This window comes from Grammomys surdaster, unplaced genomic scaffold (genome assembly GCF_004785775.1).
Source record: "Grammomys surdaster isolate TR1022 unplaced genomic scaffold, NIH_TR_1.0 129, whole genome shotgun sequence".
Lineage (NCBI taxonomy): Eukaryota > Metazoa > Chordata > Mammalia > Rodentia > Muridae > Grammomys > Grammomys surdaster.
In genome coordinates, this window is record NW_021604587.1 from 13,700,483 (window position 1) to 13,715,946 (window position 15,464).

Sequence of the window (15,464 nt, forward strand, 5' to 3'; positions counted from 1 at the left end):
CTTGAGAGATATGATCATTTGGATAGAGCTGTTAAAAACAGCAGCATATTTTCTATTATTAGGCTGGAAAAACAAGAGTCATAGGCCTACTTGAGGAGGTGTTAAGAGAGGTTGCCCTGAAGGGAGAAATGGGGTGTGATTTCCAGGACAGGAAGAGGGGTGCCTCAGATAAGAGCAAGGCTGGCATAGTTGCAGGATGACTGTAGCCTACACAGAGGCCTCAGTTTGAGAAAGCTTTGTGGAGTTCTTGGGGAGCGGCATGGTGGGAGAGTGGAGCACTCTTAAAGGATAGAGCAGAGCCTAAGTTGAGTAAAAGGCAGGCTGAAGACAGATTGTACAGGCCCTGTGACCACAGTCAGGAAGGGATTTAGTTATTTATTTTGTATACAGGTTTATTTTGTTTACATGTAGACAGAAATTGACTCTTAGGATGAAAGATTGGAGAGGACACAGATAGCTGAAGAGCAAGCTGCATGCCTGCTACTTATCTCCAGGCAGCTAGGTCAAGCCCATGTGTGCTTGGTTGGTGGGTCAGTCTCTGGGAGCCCCAAAGGGACCAGATTAGTTGACTCTGTTGATCTTCCTGTGGACTTCCTATCCCCCTGGATCCCCCAGCTCTTCCACAAGGCTGTCTGAGCTCTGTCTAATGTTTAGCTGCAGTTCTCTGCGTCTGTTTCAGTAAGCTATTGGGTAGAACTTCTCAGAGGGAAGTTATGCTAGGCTCCTGTGCAGCTTGGTCTTCATGCAGGACCCCAACAACTAGAACTGGGGCTGTCGCCTGTGGATCCTGTTCCCCTAGCTGGGCCACCTTGTCTGGCCTCAGTGGGAGAGGATGTGTTTACTCCTGCAGTGACTTGATGTGTCAGGGTAGTTTGGAACCCCAGGGGACCTCCTCCTCCTTCTCAGAGGAGAAGGGGAGGTGGGTAGAGACTATATGAGGAGGTGACTGGGAGGAGAGGGGGTGTAAAGTGAATAAAAAAAATGAATTAGAAAAAAAAAAAGAAAGAAAAAAGAAAAGGTGAAGAGAAAGCAGCTAGAAGGTTTTTACAGTATCCAGCCAAAGGAAAGGCAGCTTGTACCAGGGTGTCATCAGTGGTGGAGATAGAGAAAATTAGTACATTTAAAGTTGATTTTGAAGGTAGAATTGACCAGCATGAAGAGGGGTATTTACAAGAAAAAAAAAATCTCTGGGATTCCTGTTTAATACTTGGTGAATCTCATTATTTTCAACCGTCAATATTCCGCTAGACATTGAAACAAAGATGCCGTAAGTTTGAGAGGAAGTAAGGGGGCATTGTTTGGGTTGGAGGTGGAGGGAGGAAAGGGAAGGGGGAAGTGATACAATTATATTTAATTAAAATATTGAGGAAAAAAACCCTCTGCTGGATAGCTCTGGGATATTTAAAATCAAGACTGTGGTTTTCATTCACCATTCTAGCATGGAGTGGAAAGGATTCATGAGCTCTCACCTCTAAATCAAGCTATGGATGGTACTGGGTTCTTTTTTGAAAGAGTGAGTTTTCCTAAGGGTGGCTTCTGATATGTCAACCACCTCCACAGGATGGCTGCATATGCAGGAGTTTATGACTAACACTAATTGGATTTGATAGGTTAGAAAAAAGAAGGCGGAGGAAGAGGAAGGAAGATGACAATGACAACATGAAACCAGGGAGCAGGGAGGTGGGGATGGATCTAGGAAGGGTTGGGGTGAATATGATCAAAATTTGTTGTGTGAAATTATCAAAGACTTATAAAATTATTTAAAAGGAAGAAGAAAAAACATTGTTAGGTTTGGTAAAGATATAGACTTTGTAAAGCTGTTAAGGTGAGTGTGTGTAGATAGTTCCCTATAGAGAATTGTTGAACATAATTAGAGAAGACTTTGATAGTGTTTAAAGCCTTAGAATGAAAGGGAACATCTAAGAAGTAAAACGAGAAGTAGTATTCTTGGGATAAATCCATGACCCCACTCAAAGTTATCAAAAGCAAGTAGATAGTGAGAGAACACAGGAGCTCAAGATACTTGCCACCAAGTCTAATGACCTGAGTTTGATCCCTGGGCCTACATGGTAGAAAGAGAGCACCGATTCAAGCAAATTCTCCTATGGCCACCACATGTCACCCAACTGTGTATTTACATGTATATACAGTAAGTGTATGTAGTTAAAATTAAGAAAGGAAATTGAAAAATTAGTGCCAGTGAGGCAGAAGGAAAAATAAGAGTGAAACATTTTCTAGAAACTAAATAAAAGATACTAAAGAAAGAAATAGTAGTTATTTGTGTCCCATGTCGACAGGAGGCAAAGATAGATAAATTCTGACAAAGGCCTAGAATGCAGCAGGGTGACATTGTTATGGCCTTGGCAAATGGTGGTTAGAATATATCCAGATTTAAATGATTTTAAGACATACCACTGAAAGAATTGCAAGAGAGGACTGCTTCTTAGATAATTTTGTTCTGAAGCTTGAGGACATTGTGAGGGGAAGAGTTGCACAGTTCAAAAGATGGAGGTGAGTATGACATGTCTTCATGCTAAAGAGACTGATTTTGGAGAAGTAGACTAATCAATAATGCAGGAAGGAGGGATGATGGAATCATGTCATCAACAAAACAAACAGGTTAAGATCCAAGTCACAGGTTGATAAACTGGTCAGGTAGACTTTGCTGTTGATACAAAGGTGATATGTTATACACCAGGTTCAAATTTGGTGATAGGAAGATGAAAGTGGTCACCTAATGCCTTCTAATTTTACAGTGACATACAAGGAGTGCTTTGTTAGCTTACAGTGCTTGTGGAGCAAGGGTGTGCAGGATTAAAAACAAGAAAAAGCAAACGAACATTTATGGTAGTTATATCCTGAAAGATACTATACTAGACGATACTTACTTTTGTCACCAGGATATGTTGTCTTTCTTCATATATAATTTCTCCATAGTTGTTGATTTTTGTATGATGAAAAGCTAAGGGGTCAAAGATTTGGAATGTATTTACAGCTGAGTGGTCTAGATAATGACCAGGAAATCTAACCTTTTTGAGAATTGACGTGAATTAAGGAGAGACAGCAAGTATGGGTTCAGTGAAAGTATGGTCCCTGGCCTGAGCTTTGCATGGTTTTGTCTTTGTATCTGACCAGGATTCTTCTCTTTCTTTCATAGGATGTCTGGAATGGCTGGTCTTTTTAGCATCTCTGGCAAGATTTGGGTGAGTACTTTTAAACAATTATATTTGAAGATATATATTTTTAAAGAGTAGAAATATAGCTTATAAACAATGGAAAAAAGAAAATTGTAAGTACTTTTATGATTCTTAAGCCATAAAACTACTTTGATGGTTGGTTCATCATAGTAATCGTATTTATAGACAGGAATAATTTGAAGATGGACTCATGGAAGCTGTGTCATACTCATATTTTATTACATTGGTGATGCATGCTTATAAAGGCAAAAAGTCTTCTGTGATGTGGTTCTATTTATCTCATTTTCCTCTTGCAAAATCTCTTTGTAGATCAAAGATTGTCTAGGCAGGCATGAACGTCGTTCTGTGTATCTAAAGCAGCAAACTGTAGCCTGGGAAGGGCTTTCTGGTTTTAGAAACAAAGCTTTCTCTGAGCAGCTATTATTATTATTATAGTATCTGGTGTTTATTGAGTGTTGAACTACAGTGACGGAGCTGTATAGTATTTACAAGCACCAAAAGAATTGTGGCCCACTAGTGTAAAACACTCTGCTGTATGTGCTTTTATAATGACATGTAGTCACTTAAAAGTTACAACAATTATTTAGGCCAATTATTTGAATTATTTCTTTGTTTTTAGTATGTACTTTGACCATTTGTTTCCTTCTCTGTAGCGAGAGCTTATTGCCATAAATTTATTGAATATTTTGTCTGAATTGCTTGCTTCCTGGTTATAAACAACATACTACTTTAAATAAGTAATTTATTTTTTGATCTAATAACAGACTTAAGATAAAATTCTATAGCAGTTTTTGTGCATGCATGTATGCATGTGTGTTCCCTGTGATTTAGATGGGGACATTTCTTTTCTCATTTACCACAATGTTGATACATTTTCTTAGCAAGTTATATCGAGATGCTCTACATCCATAAGGTCCCTTTCTTGAAGCCTGCAGAAGGCTGTTAGAGTACATCTTGTAGATATTCATACTATAAATGGATACAAGAAACCTTGGCCTAATGAGTCCTTACTGATTGCTTCCATGCAAGAATAGTATTAAGAGGATTCTAAAATATGTGTGAAAGGGATCACGAGTTTGTTCCTGAATTCCTCAAGAGTATACATCCTCTAGTCTACAAACTGTCTTTCCACATATGTGCCCAAAGTTTATACTCAAGTGATTCCTAATGAACAAGTCAAATTCTGTAGCGCTGAGAAATAGTAATTATCAAAATATCTATTAAGAATTATTCTTTAGAGTTCAGGATCTTTTTTTTAATTTTAATTTTTTTTTCTTGAGTTCAGGGTCTTGATATAGGTCTGGTCAAATTACTTTGCCAGCTCTTGTTTCCATAGCAAATGATTTTCTAATATCCTTTATGAAATCATTACCTCTTCCTCAGTACTTAATACTAACATGAAATTTATTAAAATATAAAACCCTTTGGTTCAGTTGTTATATAAAGCAAAATGATTGATGCCTTAGAGTATGAACCATTTAAATGTTTCCACACCTAATTTGTCTAATGTTAAACAACATATGAATTACAGGTATGAACTGTTCATTTCAAATCAAAGTGTAATTAGAGGTAGACTTGCCAAGTCCATACTTCTTCATGTCGAGTCATTGTTTGATATCATAAACTACAACCCAATCAATTAATAGGCACAATTAAAAGGCTCCAAGTTAGACATCAGCAGTACATAAAAACAGTTACTGAATAATATTCCCAGAACTCACAAAAACTGATGAAAATCAGTCCAGACTACACTTCAAGTAAACATTTCATTTCTCTTTTGATTGCAGCACCTTCACAACTATTTCACAGTGACACTTGGAATTCCTGCATGGTGTTCTTACGTTTTTTTCGTCATTGCCACTTTGGTGTTTGGCCTGTTCATGGGTCTGGTAAGACATTGCCAGTCTTTTATTCTTGTCCTTTAAACAGAAGATTTCATGTGAAATTAAAAGGTGGCCATAAAAGGAAAAGTATATACATAGCATTTTCTGTCATTTAAGCAGTTAATTTGCTCTTTGGTTTCAATGATAATGTGTAGTATAATGAGAAATTTATTATCACCCTCTAGTCTTATTTCTTAAATGTTCTGAAGATTAATGCTGCTAGTAATACACAGTAATTAAAAAAGAAATAAATACTGTACTTGAATTGGTAATCATTTTCCAAAACAACCAAGTTGGCTATGACTTCACATAAAGCTCCTTGCTTTGACCACTGTGGTAAAGACAAGGCATATACCTAACAGGTTAGTTGACAGACCAGATTCTTGTTCCTATCCTCCAGTTGAATATCTAAACCTGAGTAGATTCTTTTTTAATATATTTTTATTAATTTATTCTATCATATATTACACCCTAACCACAGCTTCCCCTCCCGCCTCTTTTTCCACTCTTTCCCCCTACCTCCCTCTACTTCTCATACATCAAGGTCAGAGGTGAAGCCATCCAGTCTCTGCTTAAAATAGAATTTAGTTCTCAGTATTACAGAATTTTCTTATATATGGCCAGTTATTTTCTTGAAGTACTCAAGAATTCTATACCCTGGAGTAGTCTTCCATCAAGTGTATCTTTCTGAAAATTTTGACTAGTTGCTAAGTGTCTGGTTAAGGGACACACACCTGATGTTAAGGAGTCTTGGTAGTTTGGTAGTTTGTCTTCTCTACTCAGTCTGAAGTTAACTTTGTTTCCTCCAGATCCTGGTGGTGATCTCAGAATGCTTCTATGTGCCTCTTCCAAGAGCTTCCTCTGAACGCTGTGGTAAGTCTGAGAAGTTCTCATGGGTAGAATTTTTAGAGTTTCATAAAATACCATACATTCTGTGGCTCAGCTTTTTGGCTGTAGCTTTCCACTTCTCACTGACCTTCCAGTTACCTGCACTGAGCTCTCTAAAGATATGTTCTCCATATAACTTTGAATAAAGTTTACTTTCCCCTTTTAAAATTAGAAAATATTTTATACTGAAGATTGCATTTTCTCATTGGGCTTATCCCTCACATTTTTCAGTGAACAACTTTCACTCTTGAATTGGAATGAAAAATCCTTAGAGAAACTAAGAATTGGTTAGTCATTGGTTGAGTCTCCATGACAGTTGTCACTATGCCAAATCTACTTCTAGGCCTAACCGGCTCAGATGTACTTTATTTGTAGTGTTGAATTTCTCAGGAATTTAAATAAGGTTATATCTTTAGTTCTTGAAGATTTTAAGACTTCATAGACAGCTAGGAAGCTTGTATGACCTTCAGCATTTTGGAGTGCAAAAGGCAGCCAGTGTAAACTGCTGCAGGAGTTCTCCGGTTTCAAGCCCAGCCCAGGTGATACCATGTTTCCAAAGTTCATTCAGTAGCTGTTAGTATTCCCAACTCATATTTTATCAATTAACTTTGTGGTAAGGGGAGACCTTTTCTTCTTGACATTGGTCTCAAACTCCTGGGGAGTATGGCTTGAATTGGCTTAACTTGTCTGAAATTGTTGATATGGCCAGTGAGTCATTTAGTATTTTATACAGCATGCAATACATAGTGTATACCATAAAACAAGACTTTGTACTCCGTTCCCATCTGCCTTACTTACAGTCAGTGGTGCACCTGTAGGGAGTTATGAAAGTTTTACATGCGGCTAAGCTGTAACCAGAAAACCTGTTCATGTGATAGCACTTTAAGAGCAGAAAACTCACCATTTGTTCATCTCATGGTTAAACAGTGAATTAATTACTAAGTTGCCTTTGTTTATCCATTGTTTTGTTTTGTTTTGTTTTCTCTTCTTAGAGCAGGAGCAGAGGCCCGAGGGGGCTCAAGGAGCTGAGCAGCTACAGGATGCAGAAGAAGAAAAGGATGACTCAAATGAAGAAGAAAACAAAGACAGTCTTGTGGATGATGAGGAAGAGAAAGAGGACCTTGGAGATGAGGATGAGGCAGAAGATGATGAGGAAGAGGACAACTTGGCAGGCATCATGGATGAGGAGAGATGTGACACCAATGAGCAAGGAGTTGTGAAGGAGGGTAGTGTGTCCCCGAAGGATGATGAAGCTCATCCAGCTGACACTCAGGAGGTGGTGGAAGACTCCTTGAGGCAGCGCAAGAGTCAGAATGCCAACAAGGGATCATAGGTTACATTATGCCATTTCTAAAAAAATACAGGCCAAAAAAAAAGAAGTCTGTTTCCCTCTGGTCTGCAGTTTAAGCCAAATCCTTAGTTGTTTGTTTGTTTTGTATTGTTTTGTTTTTATGAATGAGCAATGTTCACTTTTAAAAGATGATCTCTGGACCTGTGGTTACATGGTAGTAAGCCTCAGTGTCCTAAAGAGACTCAGGTGTAGCATTTAGCCACCATAGTGTTAGGATCTTTGTGGGGACTTGTGGAGAACAAGTTGATGTGCTTGGGAGCCAGTGAGTAAATCAGAGAACTCCTCTGCAGTTCTCATTAGCACCTTAGAAATGAGGCTGTTGCTTTATAAAGTGAGAGCGAAACCGCAGCCCTCCAGAGCATTCTTGAAGTATAGGAAGTCTTTGCCTTCGTTGTTAAGCATGTGTTTTAGTCATGTCAGAACACATGTACACTGCTACCCAGAACTGTCTTGGGGCTAGAAGTTGTAAAGACCTGTATATAGATACAGCTTCAAGGTGGAGCTAGGGAGTCATCTAAGCTCCCTTGGTCCGTGTTGTCTTTTGTTTCCTACCTTGAATCTCTATGACTTTTCTTCTTTGAGTTTACAGACTCCCACATTTCACAGCTGCTCTGTAGTGAGAAGAGCAGACAGCAGTGGTCTGCATGGGTTACCCTTATTTGAAGTAAAGCTTGTAATCAGTAACCACAGCTGATGAGGCTAAGACTGCCACTCATCTCAAAGACATGCTGTACTCTCTGCAAAGGTAGTGGTGGTTTCATAGGGCAGGGATAAACAACATCTTCTTCAAGAGTTTCTTCAGCCACATTCTTTGTTTTTTTTTCTGAACCCAAAGCACTCTAAGTTTTGTCAGTATAAGGTAGTTTTATAAAGCTGACTTCATATCTGTGGTGTTTAGTTTCTATCTCAAGGAACCTCTCTGGAACCACTTTAATAACAACTGAAAAGGTATGTCTGCTTTGCCTTTAGTGATGTGCTTTTGGTGAAAAAAAATTAATGAAAGTCAATATCAAGAGGTGAACGATTTGATTTGTTTCTGTCTCCCTTAATCCTCTAGACAATTGTATGATCATAAATCTCTCTCTGCTCAATCCAATATCAGTATCAAGGAACGCAGCTTCCTTAAAAAAAAACCCTCCATCTCCTCTCTTACCCTCTCATGTCTGAGAATAAATACATAAAATTAGATTCTAGCTATATGAAAGCTACGAGACTAAAGTCAATCAGTTTCCCCTAGGGTTGAGTCAGAATAATGAGTACAGGTTTGTGAAATTAAAAATGTTTCATCAATTTAAAAAGAGATATGTAGTGTATTTCTCTGGCTGCTTAGATAACCTTTTCTGTGCATTACCTGCCAACAGAAGGGTCATTGGTAATGGAGGTTCAGAATCTGCCCTCCTGTACTGCACAAGGCTGCTACACATCTTGCACAAAGGAAGACTTTATTGTGACAATCCATTCTTTATAAATGTTTTTATTTCATCTTTGTAACTTAGTTAACTACCAGTTCAAGGCTGAGGCCATCACAGAACTGGAGATCTTACTGCCCTTCCATGTTTCTGCCCTTCTGATACATCCTTAACTCAAAAGTGCCATGGTTCTGTGGTACCTATTCATCTTCCTGCTAGAGCTGAGCTGCACATTCTCTTCTGCCAGTGTATTTCCTTCTTTCCCTTGTAATCAGATGCATGGAGTGTTCAAGAAATAGTACATCTAAGTTGAGAGTAGTGGGAAAGGGATGGCTTGCGTCTCTATTCTGTGAAGTACTCTCCTCTGCAGTGACATACTGGGTTTTCATGGGGTATTTGACCAGAGGGCAAGCTTGAAGGCTTATAATCTGCCTTGGCTTTGATAAGTGTTTTAAAACTAGGTTCCAATTGGGCCAAAAATACTATCTAATAGGATAATGAGAAAATATATTTTCTTTCTTAGTAATACTTAGTAAAAGATATTGGAGGCATGGAGAAAAAGTCATGGAGAAGAGGGTCTAGTCCACTAAAATTATATTTACTTGTAGGAATCATTTTTTCCTAGCTTTTCTGTTTTTAACATCCTGGCAAAAATTGGATTTCTAGTAAATAGTCCAAGAACTTAATTTCTTTCCATTTGAAGCCTTTAGGTTTATTTTCAATATTTTGTTAATATAAAATTAAAGGAAAAATCAACTTAAGATTAGATAAACATTTAATACTACTTCTTTTTTTGTGTACATAATAAATTTAATCCAGAAGTTAAGTGCATGGAAACATGATTTTATAAAACCAAAACTACAATGCTTCTCCTCTATTGCCATACATGCTATTTAATTGTAGATTGCTATTTTCTGTATGTTAAAATCGGGTGAATGAGATAGCAATTGTAGAATGAGGGTGTATAGTGCTTTATGGACAGGTAGTTAGAGAAAGGTGCCTTGTTCTTGATTGGAATATCTGAAAATTCCATTACCTCTTTTTAATTTTTTTTCTTAACGCTTCACCCCCTTAACCATGCTGAACCACACTGGCTTGCTTAGGATCTCATGGAAGCAATGCACAGGCAGTTCACATTTTTGTTGTTGTTATTGTTTTGTTTTGAAGGCTAATCATGGAACATGGAAGAGATGACTCATTGACTGCACAGGCCATTGTGCGGCATGGCAGTCGCTGCAGTCTCATCCTGTACGTAGGATCTGTACCTGTTATCTATTGTAACTAGTGCAATGGAGGGCAAACAAGCTTGACACAGATAAGCTTTGGACAGCTGAAAAGCTACACTCTCACTTTTTAGGGCCAACCCCTAGCTGATAAATATTGCCATGTGGTTTGAATATATGTAAGCATCAATTAAGTTCACCTTGTAACATCTTTTGGGGAGGAGATTAAAATGCTAGTTAAGGGAATATCTACCATGTGGCTTTTTGCGAGTTGGGAAACAGTCGAGTTCAAAGGGATGTCTTAAAGAATTGAAAAGGGTGAGAGATATTTCAGGATCAAAATCCTAAGGATGATGTGAGAGAAAGAAGGAGAGATTGGTGCTTTTGCTGGTGTGTACAGGTTTTCTGTGTTCTTCCTCTTAGTATCCTGCTGTTATTCCTGCCAGTATTGTACATGTGTGATTAACTAGCCTGTCAAATCTATCAACTGTTTGGAAAGTATTTGTGTAAATCTTTGTGCCAACAAGAACTCTTCCATCGTTGTGTTTCTTTACCTCATTGAATTGGTTCTTGTGAGATTGTATCTTGTCTGACAAAAGCCAAGGTAAAGTCTGGTGAAACCTGCTGGATCAGTTCTTTGAGCAGCTAGCCAAAGCAGGAGGTTCAACCGAGAAACCTTGGACAGCTTCATGTGGATTCTAGCATGTGGACTTCAGAGGCATATTCTCTAAAGTTTTGTGTAGACTGAAGTTCACCTGTGGCTTTGACTCATTTCTAATGTGGTTTTATTTGTTTCTTTACAGCTTTGTAGAAATGCAATTTTTATACTAAAGACACTGTTCATTTGTGAGTCAACACATTACAAAATTGGTGGGTTTTTTTGTAGTAGTTTTGATTGTTTAGCTCACTGTATTTATTTTCCTTTACCTGTGTATTCTGTGCCCTCAGATAGATGTGTACAACATCGCCTGCATTACAAATTCTCTGATCACAGAATTGTACATAACCCTGAGCCTATGTACTGCTATTTGATTGTCAGGTTCCATTTGTGTCAAAACCTAAAGGTAATGATGACCAAGTGAAACAGAGTGGTGTATTGCTTTTTCATATGAATATTTTCACATAAAAGCATTTGTGAAAGCAGTTGAAAATATTACTTTGTTAAAAAAATAATTTTCTTCTTTGTTTATTTTCTGAGTGTTCATTGTCCATTTTTTGTACCTAAATGTGATGAAATCCATGCCATGTGCCCAAGGTTAATGCTAAAGATGTAAGGGGTTTTGAATACACCACATCTCATTGTACTGTCTGTACGAGCTCATTACACTTACTGTGGCCAGGCTGGTGCATTTACTAAATGCCTCTGCTACTCCTCCAAGATTGTTGGACGTCCACAGTCTCCTAGGACTTACAGAAGACTATCTCAACTTACCTGTTCCCACCACTGTAGCAATAAAAAAGGCAAAAAGGTGGCTCTTCTGAACACACTTACACACTGCTATAGTGGAGACTTGATTTATTCTTTTTGAAAGATAGTAGTGAGCTGTCTGGTAAAAGAAAAGATGCTATTAAGTTCACATTTTCCCAGTCTCTACCAAAACAGAGGTCAGAATTCTGTCTGTGTGGATGAATCTTAGTGAAAATCCTTCACTAGCTACCTCTCAGGTAGATTTGTAAAATCTATAAGTAGAGTAAGTGGGATTCTGCTTAATCCTGGTAATTTAACATTAGTTGCCCTTTGGAAAGTATTTTGCTGTCAGAATGTAGAGTGTTTTGTTGTCACTGGTGGGGCCCTTTCCTGGAATTACAGTTACTTGGATGGAGACCATATAATAGATGCAGAAATTATCAGTGCCGCAGAAGGACAAACTGCTTTGTCAGGTTCATGAAGTTATAAGTCATTAAAGCAATGACTGCCCTTTTAGCTCATGCTCTCTGCAGAAGTCTCAGGCACATAATAGATTACAGGTTGGCCACTTGATTCTTTTGGCTAATAGAAATATTGTACAGTGTGTTTTGTTTCTTGTGTCCTTAAAAAGCTGGGTAAAATAAGATGTCAAGCGAACTGATCTGCAGACTCTTCTACTTGAAAATTAGTTGTCACTTGCCTTTGTATTTGGAGCTTTTGCTTTTTTGAAGCAGGGTCATGCTGGGTGTCTACAACTCAGCACTTGTCCCAGGCTAGCCTCAGATTCACAACTCTTGAGACTTCACAATCCTTCCCAACTTCCTAAGTGTGCTGTGATGCATGGCATGCACCTCTCAGACTAGCAATTGTATTTTCAAATAGCATAAAGTAGAATGATTAAAAAGCAAGTTTCTATTGTCTATTAACCTCTTTTAAAACAATAGATCTGATCTTATGAGTTAGCAGGAAGATAAGTCCCTTGCCAGGTGAGGTAAGCAGTACTAGTGGTTAATTCAAATGATAGTCTGAAGAAACCATCTACAACTATGAGAGCTGGGGCAATGTCACAATTTATAAAATGAGGACAATAATTCAGGGTTTGATACAAATCAGAGAGCTTCGTGTGTATTAAAATGGGATTTTTGATAAAAATAATTTTTAATGTGACTCTAAGGTATATTTGGTAAGCAGTGTGGTAGAAGAGAAAATTGGGAGTTAGTACAAAAACTAGATACCTTGGCTACTATTTTAAGGGTACAGTTCAGTTCAAAAGAATGTACAAAAGGTAGACTAAACACATGAGAAGTAAGGTAAAGGAGTTGTTAGGTCTGTCTTGGTGGTGGTGATCTTGGAGCCCACATCTTTGGAAGCCAATGACTACCTGCTGCATTAGTTCTCCAGTTACTGGATATACAAGGCTTGGCTGTTACAAGGTGGAAGTAAGCTGGAATAACTGAAAATTCTCATCTCTATCCTTGGCAAAACAACTCCTCAGCCCATGAAGACCAAGAAAAAAACTTCTCTCTGTGCAGACAAAAGTTTTCTAAAAGCATAGGCATGTGCTTGGCTTTAAATAAGTTGGTGTTTGAATTCACGATAGCATCTTGTATTCAAACCAAAAAAGTAAACCAAACATTTCTACTATGAAAGCTAATGGGACAGGAGAGTGAGGGTGTGCTGGCAGAAGCAAGTTACAAAAAAAAAATGCTCTTGAAAACATCCCTAACGTGACTTAAGCATTCTTTGAATTCAGTCTGAAATAACAGTCACATAAGGAAGCTGTCCAACAGACAACAGGTATGAAGTTCAGGCTCTGAAGCCAGGAAAGTGAGTGCCATCAGAGGGTGTAAGGTTGAAGAAGATGGGAGACGTAGGCAGACAAAACAACCTTGGACACATAGATTACTAGTCAGGCAGATGCTTCAAGCAACCAGACCCATCCTTGTACATGTGGGCTTCACCCATGGCATTGACACATGTACAGTCCAGCACACAAACTGTGGGTAGTTTCACAGTCCTCACAGTCTAGCTGACAAAAACAAAAAGTGAGGGTATTCACCTCTGCTTTCAAGGGCATTATTTCTGTAAAACACATAAAAGTGGCATTCTTCCAGGAATATAACATTACACCATTGTTAACTATAGGTTCCTGAATGTCTAATGTCAGTTATGTCATAATCCCCTGAATGTCTGGTGTCAGCCATGTTTTAACTGACTCAAACCAGACATCTATATTAGCACCCTGTAGTCCAAATACTAATTGTCCCAAGAGTTTTCTGTTCCCTATAGTAGGGTTAGATTGCCTAAATCTTTGAGATAATGAAATTATTAAAATTTGAAAAACTTTCAAAACAAAAGGAGTAGGTTTAAAGCAATAGAATGCTATATTTAAGGTTCACCTTTATCAAGAAGATGATTACATAATTGCTGCCCACATGATCCACTTTACTCTGGTGGGACAATACAGAGGGTTTTAACTTCGATGGTCCTTTAACCATTTTGATTGTGAGATATTCCCTGGACAGTAATCTTTTGGAAACACCAGAATGTTATCAATATACTGCAGCTTAGGACTTCGTAAGGACTTTTTTTGAAACACTGGAAAATAACCTCTATTACACTGTTAGGGAGTAGATGCTTCTTAAATGTAGCATGTTTGTAATGGTATTAGTTTATACAGCAGCACTTCATGATATAAGAGTGAGCCTGAGGATGACAGGGCATATTGTGAAACAGCAATGCCTTTGAGAACCTACCTCAGTGGAGTCAGGTTGACTAAGCGTGAAAGGGCTTGGGAAATCCAAGCCTGTCTCAGAAACATCTCACTTTAGGAATGAGGACGTGCCTCAGCTGAGCAGACACTGAGATACAAGTCAACATTTGTCCACCATCTGAAATCTGAAATGATGCTAGAAGCAGGTGTAGGTGCTGGAGGAAGTTAACTGGCCATGCTTAGGCTCCTAGGTTGCATGTTGGTTCATTGTAAAATTCTGCTGTGGGATAGTTTGTCATGGCTTGTTTAAATCTTGAAAACCCTGTCTAATATCTACTTGTGGCTTATTATTGCTTTCAAAGGACTGTGGTCTAGAAATCATTCATGTTTATATTACTTCCATTTTCTCGTAGTTTCCAAAGCTATCACTTCCAAAAGCCCGTATATAACCTCATTCATCTTTTATACCGTGCCTAGGAATCCTCTTCAGGTATCTCCAAAGGACAAAGTAATTGTCCCCTTTCTCACACCTTTTATGCCTACTTCATCCTTATTACTTTTGGAAAGATTTTCTTTCTGTTTCTAGATGTTTTTCACTGTACAATTGAGCCTTTTATCTTTAGTAGAAACAGCAACCAGCCCAACCAGAGTTCTTGATCAGGAGAGAAGATGGATGGGAGCCTGTGCAGATCAGTGACTATAGAAACCGTGCATGTCTGACTACATTTCCTATTTTCTGCCAGCCACACTTCTCTAGTTCAGTGTAGCCAACTGCTGGACTCGGCCACCACCATCAAATCTCATTGTTTTCTTCACAAACAGTAGAGGCAGAGAATAGGGAAACTCCCAGAAGGCCAAGCTCTCTTGCCTCTTCCTGCTTCCCACAACTCACATTTCTCTAGTCTCTTCATGAGTCTCCTTCCCAGCAGAACCACTGTCCTCATTAGGTGCTTGCTTCCATCATTTTAAGTTTGCTCAGGAAGCAGGTGATTTCCCCATAGAAACTCACCTGTGCTTGTGTCTTCCAAATCCCTCAAGTGAATATTCAATTTACAACTTCATGAGGGAAGTTCTTGTTTTAAAAGCAATCTCCAATTTATTATTCTATAAGTATGATTTTTCAAATTGGAACATATTGCACTTCCTTATTGTTTCACAGGTCTGGCTTTCACACCAAATATGCACTCTTGACCTAGGGAAAAATTAATATAAGGGGCAGTGGGTATCAACACAAATCTAAAGGCAGATTTCTTGCTTGACTATAGTCCCATCCATATCACTGACTATGTGGTCCAATCTTTCCTGAATTCTTTTTGCTTGAGTCTTGGATCTTTTATCTCTTCCTTCTCTTTCTTCCCCATGTCAATTTTCTGTCTCTACACATCTCAGTAT

At 38.4% G+C, this 15,464-nt stretch overlaps 1 protein-coding gene across 1 annotated transcript in view; it reads left to right on the forward strand.

The window, feature by feature from the left end:
* Tmx4 (thioredoxin related transmembrane protein 4) overlaps positions 1 to 11,255 on the forward strand; it is a 30,546-nt gene extending 19,291 nt beyond the window's left edge. Inside the window, exons 5-8 of the mRNA XM_028754892.1 lie at positions 3,158 to 3,203; positions 4,985 to 5,086; positions 5,890 to 5,953; positions 6,961 to 11,255. Coding sequence (XP_028610725.1) covers positions 3,158 to 3,203; positions 4,985 to 5,086; positions 5,890 to 5,953; positions 6,961 to 7,301 — 553 coding nt within the window. The 3' untranslated portion in view covers positions 7,302 to 11,255. The remainder of the gene's footprint in view (positions 1 to 3,157; positions 3,204 to 4,984; positions 5,087 to 5,889; positions 5,954 to 6,960) is intronic.
* Positions 11,256 to 15,464: the final 4,209 nt, after the last annotated feature.